The sequence below is a fragment of the Haematobia irritans genome, chromosome 1 (assembly GCF_050003625.1).
Source record: "Haematobia irritans isolate KBUSLIRL chromosome 1, ASM5000362v1, whole genome shotgun sequence".
Taxonomy (NCBI): Eukaryota; Metazoa; Arthropoda; class Insecta; order Diptera; family Muscidae; genus Haematobia; species Haematobia irritans.
This window is the reverse complement of record NC_134397.1, coordinates 134,747,519-134,771,343: the sequence shown is the minus strand read 5'-3', so window position 1 is coordinate 134,771,343 and position 23,825 is coordinate 134,747,519. Positions and strand designations below refer to the sequence as shown.

Here is a 23,825-nt window from a genome sequence, read left to right as displayed (position 1 = left end):
TTACAATGAAGACCTTTTTAGCGACCTATTTAGCTTTAAATCTAGGATCAATAAATATAAAATTAGGATACAGATCTCATTTATCAATTTGTCATTCTCTTTTTGCGATATATTAATAAAGCTATTCACGTATAAACAAACATATACTTCAAATAAAAAAAAACATTTTAATTCCAAAAAACTTTAAACCAAAGATGCCAGATCCTCAAAATAAGTCTTAGCCAATATTTGAAACGGTTTTATCTTAAATCTAAAGATTCAATATTTCAGTTAATTTAACGACGATTTCTTTAAATCAAAAATGTTTTTCTTTACGTTAAGGAAAATTTGCCTTAGACTTGCCTTACGAATTTAAATTTCCAAAATTTACGACTTTAAATTTCCAAAGTTTACGTCCTAAATATAATAGAAAACATTTTTGAAGCAACGATTATCAAAATTGCTTTTAATTAAAATTTCATTATTTTAAAGAAATGTGTCCTTAATATTTTGTAAATTGCGCATTCTAAAATTGAGGTTGCGTAATTTTTAATACCATGTAAATATTTTTTTCTGTGTATGGTGTAAATCGTCACTTAAGTTTTTTCTTTTTCTATTGTTCGTTGCCTTATATTCCTGAATGGTATTCTATAAAAGATCAGCTAAAGTAAACCATTAATAAAACGAATAATTTATCTTTCCATAAAAAACGAAACTCAATTTGACACCTCTCTCTCTTATATGAAGGACATTAATTAAACTTCAGATAAGTTATTGGCGGCGGCAGGGTCACTAAACCGAGACTGAAATAAATTGAATGAAATTTAAATTAAATTTACAATATGGCTTTTAGAGCCAGCATCAACCCCCATTTCATATAGGGACAGCTATTAAAATAAAAAATACTCGAATTTTTCAGTGCGGCTGTGAGAATTGTAAGTATATAAGAAAATTACATCAATGTATAAGTTAAACTCTTCTGAGTGTACATGTGTATGTGTATGAAGAGAAACACAAACTTCCCCTATTTAATTTTTTAAGATGAAAAAAAAAAATCAGATCAAAAGCAACGCTTGCGCATATGTACATAGGTATTAAAAATATAAAAAAAACAACACCTATACATTCATACAGACCCTTTAAAAAATCATGTATGTATGTTGTAAAGTAGTGAGAAGAGTATTTCACATCCTTATACCATGTGATTGCAAATGTACAAGGTATGTATGTGTGCGTGACACCCTTACTTGCCTATCGTTTAATTTCTCTCTTTTGTTACGATATTGGAAACTCAAAGATGTGTGTGAGAGTATGTGTTTTCCATATGCCTGCTAAAAATTACTGCTGCTGCTCCTGTTGGGCATCTGTGTGATGCCGCCTTTAGCTCAGCAGTCGTAGTAGTAGCTGTGAAACATTTAAGCCTCTACTACCACCATCACCACCACAATTTTAGCCATATTTTCTTTTCTGCTGACTAATCATTGGGTAGCATAGGCGTGGTTCCATTGCCAATGATTGATTACTACTTTTTCTGTATACGTTTTTTTTTTCTCCCCAATATTTTTCCCCCCATAATTCTTTTTTTCCTACATAATTCTGTTTTTTTTTCATCTTCAATAGCAATTTATGAGCTTATACTTTATATTTACATAAGGTTATATGGTCATATGCTTATAAGGAAATATATTTGAGGGTTACATATGTTTGGGAAAAAGTATCCTGGAAGATTCTTTATATTAGGATTGTATTTTGTGAAAGCAAACTGCAAACAAAATAAATGATGCTTTTAACTACACTCAAAAAAAATTTACTTGAATCCAAAAATGTTGACCTTCCCTTAAGGATTTTGGTATAGATTTCGAGCCAAAGATGCGGCTTCTTGAAAATAAAGACATTTTTTTGGAGACCTATGTAGCTTTAAATCTAGGATCAAAAAAACTAAAATTTCCCGGTATATTAATAAAACTATTCACGTACAAACAAATGCCAGTTTAAAAATCCAAATTATAACAGATACTTGAAAGTAAAAATTTTTTTCTTAATTCCCAAACAAATGTAAAGCAAAGATACAAAATCCTCATAAGTCTTATTAGCCTCCCAGCAAAACAAGCGTCGCCAAAAAAGTAGTGAAAATGTCCTTTTTGGATCCGGAAGTGGTGCAAAATTGACGCAGAAGCGATGCATTTAACATGGGCTTGTCGTAGGACGGATGTCCACCAACAGCCTGAATTTGCATCACTTCTTAAGGTGTGGTCCGAATTCAATGTTTTGAATGTGAATTATAAAATTGTGTGATATTTTGCCAAATAAATAATTTTTATAATTTTCTATGATTTTTAATGCAAACGTTAGATTGTCTAAAACGTTTGACTCAAATATTTTCAAAAATTTGCAATTTTTCTAAAATGGATTTAGAATCTTTTGCAACAAAATTTAAATAATTTGTACCATTTTATTAATTCTTACTCTCTTTTTGACATATTTGAAACAAAATGATTTAAAATTTCTTATTAAAAATATGAATATGTTTTAAAAAATTGTATCAAAAGACGCTTTACGGTTTATATATTTTGAACCACTTAACTTATCACACATCCAATTATACAAGTTTGTTCGTCCTCTCAATACATTGTATTCAAATACCAACAACGGACATTTATAGCTTGAGATATGATTAGTTTAATGAAAAAAGGTCAAAAGAGTAAACATAACGTGATATCTCAAAACCTGTTCCATAAAAAATTTTTAATTTTCATTTTATTTCTATAGAATTTTTTTTCAAATTTTTATTTCTATAAATTTTTTTCTAATTTTATTTCTATAGAATATTTTTCAAAGTTTTATTTATTTTTATAAAAAATTTTGTCAAAATTCTATTTCTATGGAAAATTTTGTAAAAATTTTATTTATACAGAAAATTTTGTCAAAATTTTATTTCCATAGAAAATTATATTTCTATAGAAAATCTTGTCAAAATTTTATTTCTATAGTAAATTGTGCAAAAAAATATTTCTATAGAAAATTTTGCAAAAATTGTATTTTTATAGAATATTTCGCAAAAATTGTATATATAGAAAATGTTGTTAAAATTTTATTTCTATACAAAATGTTGTCAAAAATTTTATTTCTATAAAAAAAATTTGTCAAAAATTTTATTTCTAAAGAAATTTTTTGCAAAATTGTTATTTCTATAGAAAATTTTTGCAAAATTTTATTTCTATAGAAAATGTTTGCAAAATATTATTTCTATAGAAAATTTTTCCAAAATTTTATTGCTATAGAAATTTTTCTCAAAATTTTATTTCTATAGAAAATTGTGTACAAAAGAAGAAAACAAAATTTTATTTCTACAGAAAATCTGTCAAAATGTTATTTTGACAGATTTTGTCAACATTTTATTTCTACAGAAATTTTGTCAAAATTCTATTTCTATAGAAAATCTTGTCAACATTTTATTTCTGTAGAAAATGTTGTTAACATTTTATTTCTGTAGAAAATTTTGCAAACAATTTATTTCTATAGAAAATTTTGAAAAATTTTTATTTCTATTGAAATATTGTCAACAGATTATTTCTATAGAAAATTTTGCAAACATTGTATTTTTATAGAATATTTCGCAAAAATTGTATATATATAGAAAATGTTGTTAAAATTTTATTTCTAAAGAAATTTTTTATTTCTATAGAAAATTTTGTTAAAATATTATTTCTATAGAAAATTTTTGCAAAATTTTATTTCTATAGAAAATTTTTGCAAAATTTTATTTCTATAGAAAATTTTTCCAAAATTTTATTTCTATAGCAAATTTTTGCAAAATTTTATTATATTTGTTTAGTTCGGCTTGAGGTCATATCAATAAAAACAGATATTGTTCTTGTTGTTTTTTTTTTTTTTTTTTGGAGCTGTAGTAAAATTTCCCTGAACACGAACATCGGAGATGTTTCGAAATCTTGGATAATTTTAAATAAAAATACAACTAAAAAAACTACAACATCTGCTTTTATTCATATGACCTCAAGCCGAACTAAACAAATATAATTAACATTTTAAAGGTCAACTATCAAACAACAACATTTTATTTCTATAGAAAATTTTGTAATATTTTATTTCTATAGAAATTTTTCAAAATTTTATTTCTATAAAAAATTTTGTAAAAAAGAAGAAACAAAACAAAATTTTATTTCTATAGAAAATCTTGTCAAAATTTTATTTCTATAGAAAATCTTGTCAAAATTTTATTTCTATAGAAAATTTTGTCAAAATTTTATTTCTATACAAAATTTTGTCAAAATTTTATTTCTATAGAAAATTTTGTCAAAATTTTATTTCTATAGATAATTTTGTCAAAATTTTATTTCTATAGAAAATTTTGTCAATATTTTAAATCTATAGAAAATGTTGTCAAAATTTTAATTCTGCCATCTACCAAACTGTAGGAAACATTAATTTTGAAGTGTTAAAAAAAAATTATTTCTACACCGAAAGAATTTTCTTCGTAAAAAGAACGAAAAATTTCGTTAAAAGTACGAAATTTGTCATTGTTTTACAACCAAAGAAACTTTTCATTAAAAGTACGAAATATTTCGTACTTTTTACGAAGAAAAATTCTTCCAAAATTTTCGTAGTTTGTAAGAAAAAAATTCGTACTTTTTATGAAGAATCTTCGTACTTTTTATGAAAAATCTTCGTACTTTTTATGAAACAATTTCGTTCTTTTTATGAAAATGTTTCGTACTTTTTATGAAAAATTTTCGTAGTTTTTATGAAAAATGTTCGTACTTTTTATGAAAAACTTCCGTACTTTTTTCTGAAAAATGTTCGAACTTTTAGAAAAAAATTTATAGTCGAAAGTGAATTTGGTTGTAGTTGCAAGTGTGAAAAATGACATCACTACTTTACATCTTAAGTTTTTGAATAATTTTTAGTTTTATTGCTTCACTTTTATTCATAGCGCGCTATCACCCAAATGAGAAGTAGCATTGACTTGCATAAAAAATAGAATAAAGGAATACACTCAAGCACATTATAAAAGACAATTTAATGCCGCGAACGGAAATTTTACAACTTCAATGAAACTTCTTCGTTATTTCAAAGAAAATGTTTCGTACTTTTTATGAAGAAATTTTAACGCAGAATGTTTCGTAAAATATTCGTAAAAACTTCTTCACAAAATTCATGAAATATGAAGAAAGTTTCGTTAAAAGTACGAACTTTTTACGAAGAAAAGTTAATGTAGAATGTTTCGTAGAAGTTTCGTATATTCGTAAAATGTTCTTCGTAAAATTTAAGAAAATGAATGAAAATTTCGTTATTTTAATGAAGAATTCAGGAAGAATAGTTAATGAAGAATTCTTCGTAAAATTAACGAAGAGAATTCTTTCGGTGTATAGAAAATTTTGTCAAAATCTTATTTACATAGAAAATTTTGTCAAAATTTTATTTCTTTGAAAATTTAGTCAAAATTTTATTTCTATAGAAAATTTTGTCAACATTTTATTTCTATAGAAATTTTTTTCAAAATTTTATTTCTATTGAAAATTTTGTTAAAATTTTATTTCTATAGAAAATTTTTGCAAAATTTTATTTCTATGGAAAATTTTGTCAAAATCTTATTTCTATAGAAAATTTTGTCAAAATTTTATTTCTATAGAAAATTTTGTCAAAATTTTATTCCTACAAAAATTTTTTTTAAAATTTTATTTCTAAAAAAAAATTTTGTCAAAATTTTATTTCTGAAAAAAATTTTGTCAAAATTTTATTTCTATAGATAATTTTGTCAAAATTTTATTTCTATAGAAAATTTTGTCAAAATTTTATTTCTATAGAAAATTTTGTCAAAATTTTATTTCTATAGATAATTTTGTCAAAATTTTATTTCTATAGAAAATTTTGTCAAAATTTTATTTCTATAGCAAATTTTGTCAAAATTTTATTTCTATAGAAAATTTTGTCAAAATTTTATTTCTATAGAAAATTTTGTCAAAATTTTATTTCTATAGAAAATTTTGTCAAAATTTTATTTCTATAGAAAATTTTGCCAAAATTTTATTTCTATTGAAAAGTTTGTTAAAATTTTATTTCTATAGAAAATTTTGTCAAAATTTTATTTCTGTAGAAAATTTTGTCAACATTTTATTTCTATAGAAAATTTGCAAAATTTTATTTCTATAGAAATTTTTTGCAAAATTTTACTTCTACAGAAAATTTTGTCAAAATTTTATTCCTACAGAAAATTTTTTCAAAATTTTATTTCTATAAAAAATTTTGTCAACATTTTATTTCTATAGAAATTTTTTCAAAATTTTATTTCTATAGAAAATTTTGTCAACATTTTATTTCTATGGAAATTTTTGTCAAAATCTTATTTCTATAGAAAATTTTGTTAACATTTTATTTCTATGGAAAATTTTGTCAAATCTTATTTCTATAGAAAATTTTGTCAAATCTTATTTCTATAGAAAATTTTGTCAAAATCTTATTTCTATAGAAAATTTTGTCAAATTTTTATTTCTATAAAAATTTTGTCAAAATTTTAATTCTACCATCTTCCAAACTGTAGGAAACATTAATTTTGAAGTGTTTTTAATAGTCAAAAAATATACTTACGTCAGATCACGAATGCTTTACCTTAATGTTTCTACTTAAAATTAAAAAAAAATAAAAATCATATTGAAATATTTCATTTTGCAATTTCATATATACATATACACAATACATACACATGCAATCCTCTTTCTTTTTCATACAAAACAAATTTCATTTTGTTTTAAATGTTTGCGGCTCATCCCTCTAATGGTTGTGATTATATCAAGATTATCTGTGGTTTAATCTTGGCCTACGTTCATTTCAAATCTCCGCCATAAGCCTTTTATGGTTTTGCCACAAAGGGTACCTGTTGCTATTCACTTACATACAATTGTACATATTTTGTACGCTTGTATGGCCTTTAATCTGGCCATAATCTGATATTTTGCTTGGTTAGTCTTCCCCTATATATTTGGGATTTTTTAAAAGCACATTTACCGTTGATGGATTTATCGATCGTTTTCTGTATTTGGGTGTTTAACATTTTGATCTTTTTGTTGTTAAGTTGTTGACTTGTCAATGGATTAACATATCACTTTACTCTTCAGACCATCAGACCATCAGACCACATCATCATTGCACCAGAAAAAAATCGAAAAACAAAAGAGAATCGTCTCGAATAATTGTCCTTTGAAACATTTCTTCTTCTGTGGTAGTGGTGGTGTGGCTTAACTTCATTCTTCGTTTTTGGGGTTTTTTAGGGGCGTTGCCCTGTAGCAGCGTTAATAATGCATCATTAACGCTATAATTTGACTTTTAACCATGATTTAGCATAAAAATTTCCAAAATTTTGCACATGCGTTTTTAATTTTTTTTTTTGGAAATTACACCCAACACTTTGTAAGATCAAATTGTGGTGAGGTATGGGATGTTGGAAATGCATTTTCATAAAAGTTACATTTGAGAAGATATTTACCACAAAAAAATTTACTTCTTAGCATGAAAAGACAGTTCAATCCCATGGTGATGTGGGTACCAATACCCTTGACATTCAATTTGAAATAAAGAGTGATTTTTCGAGAGGTATAGGAAAATGTTTCAAAAAACACATCAAAAAATCTTTATTTGGATCGGGCCACATCAAAGAGAGGACTGAGAAGGTCTACAGATTTTGGGCAGACAAAATGTTCTATAGAAATTAAATTTTGATAAAATTTTTTATAAGAATAAAATTTGGACCAAATTTTCTATAGAAATAACATTTGGACAATTTTTCAATAGAAATAAAATTTTGACAAAACTTTCTATAGAAATAAAATTTGGACAATTTTTCAATAGAAATAAAATTTTGACAAAACTTTCTGTAAAAATAAAATTTTGAAAAAATGTTCTATAGAAATAAAATTTGAACAAATTTTTGTATAGAAATAAAATGTTGACAAAATTTTCTATAGAAATAAAATTTTTGCAAAATATAGAATATATAGAAATATAGAAATAAATGTTTGAAAAAATTTTCTATAGAAATAAAATTTTGACAAAATTTTCTATGGCAATAAAATTTTGTTAGATGATTTTTGGCTCGAGTGGCAATCGTGATTTTTCTGTGATTGGGGATCGGTTTATTTGGGTACTATATATAATATAGATCGATACGGACCAGTTTTTGCGTGGTTGTTATCTGCCATTCACTAGCGAAATGTTCCAAATTTCAACCGGATCGGATGGATTTTGCTCCTCCAAGAGGCTCCGGAGGTCAAATCTGGGATATGGGGGCTATATATAATTATCGAACGATATGGACCAATTCTGGCATGGTTGTTAGACACCATATACTAACACCATGTACCAAATTTCAGCCGGATCGGATGAAATTTGCTTCTCTAAAAGGCTCCGCAAGTTAAATCTGGGGATCGGTTTATATGGGGCTAAATATAATATTGGACCAATGTAGACCAATTTTTTCATGGTTGTTAGAGACCATATACCAACACTATGCACCAAATTTCAGCCAGATCGGATGAAATATGCTTCTCTTAGAGGCTCCCCAAGCCAAATCTGGGGGTCCGTTTATATGTGGGCTATACGTAAAAGTGAACCGATATGACCCATTTGCAATACCATCCGACCTACATCAATAACAACTACTTTTGCCAAGTTTCAAGTCGATAGCTTGTTTCGTTCGGAAGTTAGCGTGATTTCAACAGACAGACGGACATGCTTAAATCGACTCAGAATTTCACCACGACCCAGAATATATATACATATCTTTATGTGGTCTTAGAGCAATATTTCGATGTGTTACAAACGGAATGACAAAGTTAATACCCCCCATCCTATGGTGGAGGGTATAAAAAGGTATCAAAAATAGGATATGTTTTTCAAAACTTTATTGTAAAGACTGTTTTTACCTGAAACAGCATAATTTCTACTTGAAGTCGCGTTTGTATTTGGATATTGAAGTTTTCGTTAACATGTTTTTAAAGAACTAAGATAGCACATGAAGAAAACGGCAGAAAGAACGAATAAATTCAAATTTGTTTCCTAGAATCAAGTATGCGAAATTCAAATTTAAAAGATAATTGTGTCGTAGTTTTATCCTTATTTCAATTCTACACAGAGAATACAGATTGGTTGTGATAACCGAATTTATTGCCAACCTCATGTTGGCAGTTGTAGCAACTATATGTTGGCAGTTGTGTCACCTGGCTAATTCGGTCGACTCAATCGAATTATGGGAGATGCAACTAATACTCAATATGGAATTGGTTGAATCAACCTATGGAATTGGTCGTTACTCCCTTCTTCATTCGGTTGTATCACCCAACCTAAATAGCACCCACAACCGAATTGCAAATTAATGTTGTTTCCGCAAATTTTTGTATTTTATTTAAATATATTTAATGTTAGCCTGATAGAGAGTAAATAAAAATATTATATTTCTACATACAATACATTGGTATCAATCAAAATAAACGATGCTTTTAAATATTTAAGTATCCACGATGGTTTACGATTAAGTTCATGTAGCATACAGCATTGATTGTAGAATGAACGGGCAACGCGGATTGAATCACAGGTAACTTTGAATCCATCATTATATGTATATAGTGGACTACTATGAAGATGTAGCAATAATAGCCCTTTCTCATGTAGAAAGCATAAAAAATTAGTGTGCAGTTTGTCAATGTGAATGTGAACCTACCATCCATGTCCTTTTTCACTTGGGTTTCATAGAGATAAGGCATCGTGTTGAATCATTTTACATCAGAGCACAATAAATCTGTATTAAAATCTTTAGCAGTTCAGGATGCGTATTTTTAAATGCGTATATTTAAAGATATCAAAGGAACGTGTTGGTCATATCATTCATCAATATTCGGATATGCGGAAACTCTGTGCAAAATGGGTGCCGCGCGAGCTCAAATTTGACCAAAAACAACAACGTGTTGATGATTCTGAGCGGTGTTTGCAGCTGTTAATTCGTAATACACCCGAGTTTTTCCTTCGATATGTGACAATGGGTGAAACATGGCTCCATCACTACATTCCTGAGTCCAATCGACAGTCAGCTGAGTGGACAGCGACCGGTGAACCATCTCCGAAGCGTGGAAAGACTCAAAAGCCCGCTGGCAAAGTAATGGCCTCTGTTTTTTGGGATGCGCATGGAATAATTTTTATCGATTATCTTGAGAAGGGAAAACCCATCAACAGTGACTATTATATGGCGTTATTGGAGCGTTTGAACGTCGAAATCGCTGCAAAACGGCCCCATATGAAGAAGAAAAAAGTGTTGTTCCACCAAGACAACGCACCGTGCCACAAGTCATTGAGAACGATGGCAAAAATTCATGAATTGGACTTCGAATTGCTTCCCCACCCATCGTATTCTCCAGATCTGGCCCCCAGCGACTTTTTCTTGTTCTCAGACCTCAAAAGGATGCTCGCAGGGAAAAAATTTGGCTGCAATGATGAGGTGATCGCCGAAACTGAGGCCTATTTTGAGGCAAAACCGAAGGAGTACTACCAAAATGGTATCAAAAAATTGGAAGGTCGTTATAATCGTTCTATCGCTCTTGAAGGGAACTATGTTGAATAATAAAAACGAATTTTGACAAAAAAATGTGTTTTTATCAGCCAACCTGTAATATACAAAATCTACGGATCTTTAGCATATTAATTATCTTTACCATCTGCATTTAACATCAACTACAAGTATTTAAAACGTCCATTAAATCCTTTTGACAATTTTCCAAATGTCATTTTCCATAGGTTTTGGGGGGAAGAACAAAACAAAATGGCCATTTACAAAATGTGAATGGGAAACACAGAAGGGGGTTGAAACAAAACAAATGGGAAAAAATTAAAGACGAAAGTAAGACATCCAATCAGCAGCAGCAGTGATATCAGCAATAGCAGCATTAGTTATAGTAATAATGTCAAAAGGCGAGAATTGCTTTTTTGTCTTAAACTAGGAAAAAAGGTCGCTCAATTGAATTCCTATGTTAGAGCCTGAAATAAAAAACAACTAAGTACGAAAAAAAATCTCCAACAAATGGCTAATCATGCAAGAAATACAATTGTGTCTTTTTTTTCTACCAATGGAATTGAGGAAATCTCTGATTCAAGACATTTTCATTCATTCATTCATTTCAACATGGTTTCTTTGGTTTCTTCACATAACAGAGAGGAGTTAGTTGATCATCATCATCACAACCAGCAGACCAAATGACTGACGATGCCTTTTTGGACGAACGACATCGACAATGAGGATGTTTGTTGGCTGAAAGAAGTCCAAGTAACGTTCAAAAATTTTTTAATTAAGCCATTTGTGTTGAGGCAAACAACAGTCAGCAGTTAGATAGCTAACCACTGTCACAAAACAGCTACCAACTGTCATTGTGACAGTTTTTCCTATTCAAATTTTTCTGTATTGTCATGCTAAAGCTGTCAGCTATTTCGAGTTTTTGTTTTTTCTTCTTTCTATTTCTCTAACTTCTTTCTTCTCATTTGGTATTGTCTATGCTGGTCATTGCTTCTCCTTCAAATTTTTTTTTTGGAAATATTTCTTTCACCATTTTACTGGGAGGCATATTGTTGTGGTAATTTCTAGCTGTTGATTTGTGAAATGGAAATATTTATTAAAATTGAAAAAAAGCGAAACAGGGTTTCCCTACGAGCTCAATTTTTAAATAATAAAAAATTAAACAATAATATTTTTTTTATTTATGACACGCTTAAAAACCATGCAAACGTTTACAGAAAAAGATATCCACCTTCAAACTGATACTGTTTCCAGTCTTCACATCCTCGTGAGTTTTCTGATTCTTCTGACTCCCAATTAATAATTGCATCCGACTTCAGGTTGCAATCATTTCAAAACCGCTCGTCTGATAGCTAACAGATATATTCCAGTGACAGAGCCTGTTTTTGCTTAAAAGCTTACAAAAGCATTTTGATTTATTTCATTCGGAAATAAAGTTATTCGTGATGGAATTCCGGTGAGATAGTGCGATTACTTTACACTTGGCTGGAAAACCACAAGTGACTATGGTTATAGCCCTCCAGCATTTAAATATGCAGAAATCTTTCGTTTCTTGGACCATTGCTGGTTTCCATAATACTGGCAGTATTTCATCACGTCCAAAATGGGATGAAGAAATTGAAAAATGATCTTGAAAATCCAAAAAGTGCCGGAGCTCACTGATGCATAATTCAAAAAGTTAGACTGGAACAGAGTAGCTCCTGTTGCACGAAACTCGCCACTTACCGAATTGGGGTTTCTCCGCTGAGAAGCCACTCCAAATTAAGCAGTTTGTGAACAAACAAAATTTCCTATAGAAATAAAATTTTGGAAAAAAATTTCTATAGGAATAACATTTTGACAAAATTTTCTATAGAAATATTTTTTTTGGAAAGAATTTGTATAAGAATAAAATTTCGGATTTTTATTAGAATTAAAATTTTGGAATATTTTTTTTTAATAAAAAAAATTAAAACTTTATTTAGAAGTAAAATGTTGACAAAATTTTGTACAAAAAAAGGTTAACAAAATTTTCTATAGAAATAAAATTTTGAGAAAAATTTCTATAGAAATAAAATGTTGACAAAATTTTCTTTAGAAATAAAATGTTGACCAAATTTTCTATAGAAATAAAATTTTGCAAAATATTTTGTAGAAATAAAATTTTGACAAAACTTTCTTTAGAAATATTTTGTTTTTTGGAAAATTTCTATAGGAATAAAATTTTGGGGAAAAAAAATAAAATTTTGACAAAATTTTGGAAACTGTTTTTTTTTTTTTTTTGAAATAAACTTTTGACAAAAACTTCTATAGAACTAAAATGTTAACAAAATTTTCTATAGAAATAAAGTTTTGACAAAAATGTCTATAGAAATAAAATTTTGCCAAATTTTCTATAGAAATAACATTTTGCCAAAATTTTCCATAGAAATACAAATTTTATTATTGTTTTAGGTTAGGTTGACTAAACTACAAGAGTAGCTTAACCAATAGAGGAAAAGTACGTTCGTCATCTTTTTTTTGGGATTTTTTAAATTTGGTCGATTTTTGGTAATATTTTCTTCAATTTTTGGTAGATAATTTTTGACACGAGTGCCAACAGTGATCTTAAGACTACTTAGTATTGTCGTCTAAGTTGTAAGTTAGTCCATAGTGAGTCTATGTTAGATAAAGATAGCCATATAAAATACGGTTTTTATAGACTAGGTTAGGTTAGGTTAGGTGGCAGCCCGATGTATCAGGCTCACATAGACTATTCAGTCCAGGGATCCGGAGCGGTCCATTTTTTTCGCTCCGCTCCGCTCCGCTCCCGCTCCGGAGAAAAGAAAATCGCTCCGCTCCGAGAAAAAGAAAATCGCTCCGCTCCGCTCCTCTTCGAGAAAATTATAGTACAAACATTGTATTATTTGTTCAATTGAGTTTTATTTTACGAAAACAAAAAAACTTACTTCAATAGTTGTATTATAAAAGAAAAACAAAAAAAAGCAAAAAAGTATTTCTTGCTATACATAACAAATAGTAGTAAAAATTAATTATTTAGATTTTGTGTTTAGATTAATTAAAAGTATGTTTCCGTTAGGCGGCAGCGTAAGTGATTATATATATGTTTAAGAGCAGAAAAATTCCGCTCTACACTCACTTGTGTAGCTGGAACACCTAGAACTACACATGCCAGCTCATACAGAGGGTGTGCTCGACGTTCATCCCAAAATTGCAGAACACTGCTCCGTGCCGAAATGCGAGCTTGATAAAAGAAGTAATTTAGTTTATTTATCTTTAATGTCATCATCATCTAAATTTGATCCGATTTCTTCCAAATTCAATAGCGTTCGTCCTTGTGCCCAAAAAACTCCCTGTACCAAATTTCATCAAAATCGGTTAACAATTGCGACCGAAATCCTGTGAACAACAAATACATGGACAGACGGACGGATGGACGGACGGACGCCAAGCGCTAGATCGACTCAGGAGGTGATTCTGAGTCGATCGGTATATATTTTATGGGGTCTAAAATCAATATTTCTGGTAGGCACATTTTTTGGCAGATCAAACTTATTATACCCTAACCACTATGTGGTTTATGGTATAATGACTTTAAAACAATGTGTTGAAACATTTTATTAATTCTGAAGATTTTTTCAGAAATATTAAATCCATTTTGACTTCATTAAAACGAAATTTTCACTCATGTTAGGATACACATTTTTATGTCGAATCACTTAGCTATAAGGACAAACAGACTTCATTGAAAAGTTTAGAGACTTTTAGACAAGGAAAAAACTTTATTTCAGAGAAATACGTCTTCTATTCTAAGCAAAATTCGTATTTGTATTTTAAGCATGTGAAATATTTGGCCTCCCGACAATATTCTTTGCGGTGCACCATCTACTACTTAATATGTGATAGAAACCAAATTTATGAAAATGGACCAAAATGGACCAAAATGGACCAAATTCTGTTTGGTCTGACCATCGGACCAAATTTAAAAATTAGAAATCTTTTGGACCAATTTTGGTCCGATCGGACCAAAACGGCAACGCTGATTGGAATTGAACACAGAGTAGAAGTAACTACTCTCCGAATTTTTTTTTTTTTGTTTTGCAACAGACGTAGAGAAGAGGTTTTGTTATATTTGTAATGTGTGTGTGTATGTTTATGTTTGCAACAACCTCCTTCGAAATCAGTCCGTGGTATACCTACGAATATTCTTACTCAGATCTACTGTTTTTCGCTTTTTTCTCCTTTATTGTAAAAATACATTTTCGAACAGCGTTTTTAAGAAATGTTCGTTCTCAAAAAAAGTAGATAACATGCAATAATATAAATCAAGTCATTAGTTTTCAATGTGAGAAAAAATTAAAATAAATGTATATGCTCAAATTTTTCAACCAAAATTTAAACTATCCATAATTTTAATTAAATTTTCGAGAACTAATATTAGAAATAAGAGAATGCTAGGATATAGTACAATAGTAAAGCAAATATGAATGTCCTTACACTGAAAAAAAAGCATGCCCGGTTCCAAAGATTTTGTCTTTACTTTAACAGTTTGGGTATTAATTCCTAGCCAAAGAAGCGGAGAATACAAGTAAGGATATTTTAAAAAACGCAATTCTCTTTTAAATTTGGGGGTTATGTACTTGCTTCTAGGAAGCAAATGTTAATTTTTCATTTTTTTAGATTTTTTCGCCAGTTGTTATCAAAATCCTTTAAAAACGAGTTAACGACAATGTTATTTTCCATATTAAGACTTGACTTCCAGTAGAAATTATGCTATGTTTCAAGTAAAAAGCGTCTTTAAAATAAAGTGTTGAAAAACAAGTCTTATTTTTTAACGATTTTTTGCTTTGTAGGCAAGATGCAAAAAGGAAACAAATTTAAAGACAATTTTATTAATTTTAAAGAATTTTACTTAATTATTAAAGTCACGTTGACCTTACCTCAAAAATTTTATCTTTCATGTTATGATACACATTTTTAAGCAAAATCACTTAATTATAAGGACATTACAACTTCATTTAAAAGTTTATTGACTTTTGGACAAGGAAAAAAACTTTATTTTAGAGAAATGCGTCTTCCATGTTAAGCAAAATTTGCATTCTTATTCTAAGGACATAAAATCTTTGACTTCACGACAATATTTTTTTCAGTGTAGAAAACTAAAAAATTAAATATAAATAAGATCGTTTAATTGCATTTATTTGACGTTCATTACAAACATCTTTGTAGTAATACGGGATGAAATTGATCGAAAGTACTGTTGTTACTTTTACAACACGTACTAGAGATATATTTTGACATTTGCCGACAATGAAAACAATTACCAAAAAAAAACATGTTGTGTTTTCCCCAATGTACGTACGTACAAAAATACTTATCGTACATTTTAAACGTTTACTCACACTGCGCTAAGTACTAGCTATATTTGAAATTACCTACACAGTGTAATTTCAAAGTTACACATTTCATTCAAGTAATATTTTATTCGGAGCGGAGCGGTTTTTCATTTGGAAACCGCTCCGTTCCGCTCCATGCGCATCCCAAAAAACAGAGGCCATTACTTTGCCAGCGGACTTTTGGGTCTTTCCACGCTTCGGAGACGATTCACCGGTCGCTGTCCACTCAGCCGACTGTCGATTGGACTCGGGAGTGTAGTGATGGAGCCATGTTTCATCCATTGTCACATATCGACGGAAAAACTCGGGGTGTATTACGAATTAACAGCTGCAAACACCGCTCAGAATCATCAACACGTTGTTGTTGTTTTTGGCCAAATGTGAGCTCGCGCGGAACCCATTTTGCACAGAGCTTCCGTATATCCAAATATTGATGAATGATATAACCAACACGTTCCTTTGATATCTTTAAGGTCTCTGCTATCTCGATCAACTTCATTTTACGGTCATTCAAAATCATTTTGTTGATTTTTTTGGTGTTTTCGTCGGTAACGACCTCTTTCGGGCGTTCACTGCGTTCAACGTCATCCGTGCTCATTTCACCACGCTTGAATTTTGCATACCAATCAATTATTGTTGATTTCCCTGGGGCAGAGTCCGGAAACTCATTATCAAGCCAATTTTTTGCTGTTACCGTATTTTTCCCCTTCAGAAAACAGTATTTTATCTAAACACGAAATTCCTTTTTTCCATTTTTTTCACAATAACAAAAGTTGCTTCACAAAAGACGCTCTATCTCACAAACTAATTGACTTACAGGCGTCAAATTTTGACACGAATCATTTGAAGGTTGGTACTATATAAAAATCATTTGCATTTAATACTAGCGACGCCATCTATGTGTCAGACCGGGGACTTATCAGCCAACCTGTTATTCACGTGCAAACAAATGCCAGTCTAAGAATCCAAAATATAACAGATACTTCAAAGTAAAAAAATTTCTCTTAATTTAAAAAAAAAAATGCTATATCCTCAAAATAAGTCTTAGCATATATTTGAAGCGTTTTTATCTTAAATCTAAAGATTCAATATTTCAGTTAATTTAAGAACAATTTCTTTAAATCAAAAATGTGTTTCTTTATTTCAAGGAAAATGTGTCTTAGTTCAAAGACACACGTCTTTAACTGAGGAACATAAATTTCCAAAAATTGTTTCCTAAATTTATTTAAAAAAAATTTTTTTGAAGCAAATATTATAAACTTTATTTTAATTAAAATTTCATTATTAAAGAAATTTGTCTTTAATATTTTGTAAGTTGCGCATCCTAAACTTGAGGTTGCGTTATCTTTAATATCACGTAAATATTTTTTTTTAAGTGTGGGGATCGGTTTATATGCAGGCTATACCTAATAGCTGCATGGCTCATTTGCAATACCACACAGAAAAATAAATTTACGAAAAATTTTCCAATTAAAATCTTAATTGAGTTTTAAAAAATGTTCAAATAAAAATTTAATTGATTCAAGAAATTGTTTAATTGAAACAAAAATCAATCACAATAATTAATAGTATCAAATTATTTTTTAATTGACTATCATTTAATTTTTTAATTGATGTTAACATTTCTGTGATTGAAAACATTTCAATTAAAAAAATATAGGATCAATTAATTTCATGATTGAATCAGAAAAAAAAAAATTGTGTGCATCCGACCTACATCAGTAATAGCTAGTTGTGTCAAGTTTCAAATCGATGGCTTACTTTTGTAATTTGTGTCAGTGTTTGATATTATCAATTTCATGCATGATGTAATATCAATTAAAAATTAATTAATTTCGTGATGTAAACCAAAAAATATGTTTTTTTTTTTAATGTACAGACCATTCAAAGCTTACCTTATTATCTGTACAATGTATTACAAGATCTATATTATTTTTATAAGCTAATTTAATACTTAGTTTTAAGGAAACGAAGAAGAGACTTTATCTTATTTGTCTGAATATTCTCTTCAAAATGGGTCAATAATATTTCAAAGCTCTCTGAACAGTGTCATTAGTCATAGGCAATTTGCAAAAAAAAAACGAGAACTCTTTGACTTTCTCCCTCTCTCTTCAGTTATCTAAAAAAACGAAATCTTTAAAACGAAAAACATCATACAACAACGAGAGTTCCTTATCTATAATTTAGCACTACCATTTAGTCTTATCAGTTACTCAAATAAATAATAATACAAAAGTGTATAGACTGAAGTGAGAGGAGAAATTTCTGCTCTTAAAACGACTGATTCAGTATAAAAGAAGAAAAGGCAACAAATTGCAAAGAGAAAGATAAGATTGTGAAAGGCCCCTCAAATGTATTGAAGTTCTAGAGAATAGTCTCTTAAAAACATCTATCAAATAAAGACCTTGTGTAAAATTATTCAAATAATTTATTTGTTTCAATATTTCAAAACAAAATTTACAAAATTTAAATTATAATAATAATATTAATTTATATACAAACCTTATAAATATTAAATTGAATTTATTTATATTATACCAATATTCGAAAAAAATGAGACATTATATTCATAAAGTAGGTGTTGGTGAAAAATTAAAGATACTCAACGATTGCTATACACTCCAGTGAAATTACAATTCTCTTGATTCTATATATTTTGAAAAAAAAAAAATAAATAAAAATAATAATAAACGTAAACATTAATTGTTAATATTTGATTTTTTTTTTTTGTATTTTTCTTTTCTTTTTTTGTTTCTTCCTTTTATCAATGTGTGCATCTTTGCGGCCTTATACAAAAAAAAACAATTCAAAACAAAATTTTAAATTTAAAAATAATATAACAAATTCAAAACAAAACCCAATCAAATTAATATTGGTATACTTCGCTTATGTTGCTTAACCGCTTCTATTGTGCCGCCTATAGGAAAGTGAAATTGTCGATGTTTTGTGGAAGCAAGATGTTGATTTGGGCTATAGTCTTACTCCAGCCCAATTGGCTGATATTGCTGGCGGCGCAGCTACAAATGCCACCACCAATGAAGACGACATTGAAAAGTTGAAAGCCTTAGAAGCTCTCAAATTGGATAATGTAAGTTTTTCCTCATGTATCTGAAGTCATTTGTATTTCTTCATCATAACACTGTTGTTAGTGAATTCGTTTCGTTTGGAAATCCAATCATTTCAAATCATCAGAAACTAAATTTCGAATTTACACACAATTTATGAAAATCCTATATCATCTGAAGACCTTTAAGAATTTTCCCTTATTTTCGTGTTGTCGCTCCTCATATATGTTTATCTATATTTTTTATAAGCTAAGATTCTTGTATTTGTATTGAACAAAAAACAAAAAATATTTATAAACAAAAAATTGTCAAAGTTGTCAAAATTAAGGTTGTCAAAATTTTATTTCTATCGAAAATTTTGTCGAAATTTTATTTCTATAGAAAATGTTCTCAAAATTTTATTTCTATAGAAATTTTTGTCAAAATTTTATTTCTATAGAAAATGTTGTCAAAATTTTATTTCTATAGAAAGTTTTGTCAAAATTTTATTTCTATAGAACATCTTGTCAAAATTCTATTTCTATCGAAAATTTTGTCAAGATTTTAATTCTATAGAAAATTTTGGCTAAATTTTATTTATATAGAAAATTTTGTCTACATTTTTTTGATATAGAAAAATTTTGTCAAAATTTCATTTATATAGAAAATTTTGTCAAAATTTTATTTCTATGGAAAATTTTGTAAAAATTTTATTTCTATAGAAAATTTTGTCAAAATTTTATTTCTATTGAAAATTTTGCCAAATTTTATTTTTGTAGAAAATTTTGTCAAAATTTTATTTCAATAGAATATTATATCAACATTTTATTTTTATCGAAAATTTTGTCAAAATTTTATTTCAATGGAATATTATGTCAACATTTTATTTTCATAGAAAATGTTGTCAATATTTTATTTCTATAGGAAAGTTTGTCAATATTCTATTTCTATCGAAAATTTTGTTAAAATTTTAATTCTATAGAAAATTTCATTTCTATAGAAAGTTTTGTCTACATTGTATTTTTATAGAAAAATTTTGTCAAAGTTTTATTTCTATAGAAAATTTTGTCAAAATTTTATTTCTATAGAAAATTTTGTCAAGATTTTATTTCTATAGAAAAATTTGTCAAAATTTGTTTGCTATAGAAAAATTTGTCAAAATTTTATTTCTATAGAAAATTTTGTCAAAATTTTATTTCTATAGAAGATTTTATCAAAATTTTATTTATATAGAAAATTTTGTCAAAATTTTATTTCTATAAAAAATTTTGTCAAAATTTTATTTGTGTAGAAAATTTTGTCAAAATTTTATTTCTATAGAAAATTTTGTCAAAATTTTATTTATATAGAAAATTTTGTCAAAATTTTATTTCTATAGAAGATTTTATCAAAATTTTATTTCTATAGAAGATTTTGTCAAAATTTTATTTCTATAGAAAATTTTGTGAAAATTTTATTTCTATAGAAAATTTTGTCACAATTTTATTTCTATAGAAAAGTTTGTCAATATTTTATTTCTATAGAGAATTTTGTCAAAATTTTATTTATATATTTATTTCTTTAGAAAATTTTGTCAAAATTTTTTTGCTATAGAAAAATTTTGTCAAAATTTTATTTCTTTAGAAAATTTTGTCAAAATTTTGTTTCTATAGAAAATTTTGTCAACATTGTATTTTTATAGAAAATTTTATCAAAATTTTATTTCTATAGAAAATTTTGTCAAAATTTTATTTCTATAGAAAATTTTGTCAAAATTTTATTTCTATAGAAAATTTTGTCAAAATTTTATTTATATCGAAAATTTTGTCAAAAATTTTTTTGCTATAGAAAAATTTTGTCTAAATTTAATTTCTATAGAAAATTTTGTCAAAATTTTATTTCTTTAGAAAATTTTGTCAAAATTTTATTTCTATAGAAAATTTTGTCAACATTGTATTTTTATAGAAAATTTTGTCAAAATTTTATTTCTAAAGAAATTTTTGTCAAAATTTTATTTTTATAGAAAATTTTGTCAAAATTTTATTTCTATAAAAAATTTTGTCAAAATTTTATTTCTATAGAAAATTTTGAGAAAATTGGATTACTATAGAAAATTTTGTCAAAAGTTTATGTTGCAAACTCTACCAAAACATCAAAAATTCTGCCAATCTACAAAATAGTAAAAAGACTTCCACCAACTGTGTTTTTTTGCTGGGTATTTTAAGGACATGTAATCTTTGGTCTCACGACAATATGTTTTCAATGTATAAGCTGTCGAGAACATAGTTGCACCTGTGTTCTACTCAGAACATCTTATCAGTGTAAATCGCGTCGGTGTTGTCAGATTGCATTTTGTTTTTTTGACGTTTCTACGATTCACAATAGCAATTTGTTACATCAAAACATCAAAAATTCTGCCAATCTACAAAATAGTAAATATAATTCCACCAACTGGGTTTTTTTCCTGGGTATTTTAAGGACATGTAATCTTTGGTCTCACGACAATATGTTTTCAATGTATAAGTTGTCGAGAACATAGTTGCACCTGTGTTCTACTCAGAACATCTTATCAGTGCAAATCGCGTCGGTGTTGTCAGATTGCATTTTGATTTTTTGACGTTTCTACGATTCACAATAGCAATTTGTTATGATTACTTGGTCGAATAACATGAAAAAAAAGAATGGCAAAGTGTCATAAATAAATACATCAGTAAATCGTTATTACTAAATATTTGAGCACTTTATACATGAATGCCTGTATTCAAAACAATTTCATGACAGTTTATCGAAAGAATGTATTTACATGGTAAAAGTAGGCTTAAAGTTTTCTTTAATTTGTTTGTATATGAGGGTAAAATTGTACGATTTCGCTTGTTTTTGAACAGCTGATGCCAGTGTTGCACTGTACATAACAAAAGACGACTCTAATCAAGTGTACATTTTTAGTATAAACTAGTGTTATCAAACATAATGCGTTTGTTTATCTCTCCTAGATTTCACTCTGTTTTTATCACTACCCAAAGTTTCTATTGAAAGTTACAATTACACAAAGTTTCTCTTCGAACAGACAAACGAATTCGTATTGTAAAACATATCAGTTTTATTCATAATTTTTTTGTTTATTGCCATTAACGGTTCTGTTCACAGTTCCAATTGTATTGTACAATGGTAAGATATGAACAATTTACTTCTACTGGTAGAATAATCTTAAGAGTTGTCGATTAATTAATGTTTCAGATACCCAAGAATATTATAAACACTGTTGGTAATTTCTCCAAAATGATCATCGTGAATTTCCACCTATAATAATTGGGAGGAGATTGTTCTCTCATCTCTTTTCTCATGAGAAGAGAGTATGACTCTCATCTCAGTGGAAATCTTGTTAAAGTAACTTAATCATCATCAATCACTCATACACCATCTTATTTCACTCTATTCTCTATCATAAGCTCCCAAATTTTTTTTCTAGTAGTAGTAATACATTTCAAATACATCGAAAAATAAATAAATAAAATATATAGCGTCTAATATTATCTATTAATTAGCTATTACAACATTATAAAATTGTTTCCATTTAATACAATTTCATAATATTTTTTTCTTTTGATTTTATTTTTTTCGCTTCTTTAGCCGAAATTTGATGAAAAAGATATCAACGATGATGATGATCAATTGGTGGCCAATGAATGGGCTGGTATTCCCTTTACTATTGATAATGAAACTGGTAAGTACATACGAAAAAAACAGAGATATAGTTTTTTTTTACTAGCTTTCAAAAAACTAAATGGATTTGTAAAGGTAGCAACAGATCTTAAAAAAAAACAAAACTAATGGGAATGTGCCTAACTAACTGATACCCTACTAGATTAGAGTGGTATTGGAAACAAATATACAAGGGTTGCCTTTTATATTTCGGTATTAGAGAACTAAAAGAAGTACTATTAATCGAAAATCACTTTATTCGCAGTACACTTCCAAAATCGAATTTAACGAATTCCAAACACGGTTGCCCCAATGGTAAGAATTCTACCAAAAAACGCTTCATTTTTACCGTTTGGTAGAATAGTAGAATTCTTGGTGTTTTAGTAGATTTTGCACTATTCCTCCCGCAAACTTCCTCTACAACTAAAATTTTTACAAAATTTCCTATAGAAATAAAAATTTGATAAAGTTTTCTATAGAAATAAAATTTTGACAAAATTTTCTACAGAAATAAAATTTTGACAAAATTTTCTACAGAAATAAAATTTTGACAAAATTTGCTATAGTAAAAAAATTTGGACACAATTTTCTACGGAAATAAAATTTGGACAAAATTTTCTATAGAAATAAAATTTTAACAAAATTTTCTAATGAAATAAAATTTTGACAAAATTTTTTATAGACATAAAATTTTGACAAAATTTTCTATAGAAATAAACTTTTGACAAAATTTTCTATAGAAATAAAATTTTGACGAAATGTTCTATAGAAATAAAATTTTGACAAAATTTTCTGTAGAAATACAATTCGGACAAAATTTTCTATAGAAATAAAATTTTTAATACAAATAAAATTTTTACAAAATTTTCTATAGAAATAAAATTTGGTTAAAATTTTCTATAGAAATAAAATTTGGATGAAATTTTCTATAAAAATAAAATTTTGACAAAATTTTCTATAGAAATAAAATTTTGACAAAATTTTCTGTAGAAATATAATTCGACAAAATTTTCTATAGAAATAAAATTTTTAACAGACATAAAATTTTGACAAAATTTTCTTAGATATAAAATTTTGACAAAATTTTTAATAAAAATAAAATTTTACAAAATTTTCTATAGGAAAAAATATGACAAAATTTTCTATAGAACTAAAATTTTGACAAAATTTTCTATA

The 23,825-nt window shown here is 27.7% G+C and overlaps 1 protein-coding gene across 8 annotated transcripts in view; it reads left to right on the top strand.

The window, feature by feature from the left end:
• cnc (NFE2 like bZIP transcription factor cap-n-collar) overlaps window positions 1-23,825 on the top strand; it is a 297,514-nt gene that overhangs the window by 123,367 nt on the left and 150,322 nt on the right. For 6 of the 8 annotated variants that reach the window (XM_075291710.1, XM_075291709.1, XM_075291706.1 and 3 more), the window contains 2 exons: window positions 18,848-19,012; window positions 22,578-22,671. In XM_075291710.1, coding sequence (XP_075147825.1) covers window positions 18,848-19,012; window positions 22,578-22,671 — 259 coding nt within the window. Of the gene's footprint in view, window positions 1-18,462; window positions 18,499-18,847; window positions 19,013-22,577; window positions 22,672-23,825 lie in introns of those variants that run through there. The other 2 variants (XM_075291711.1, XM_075291707.1) reach the window with 2 other exon arrangements.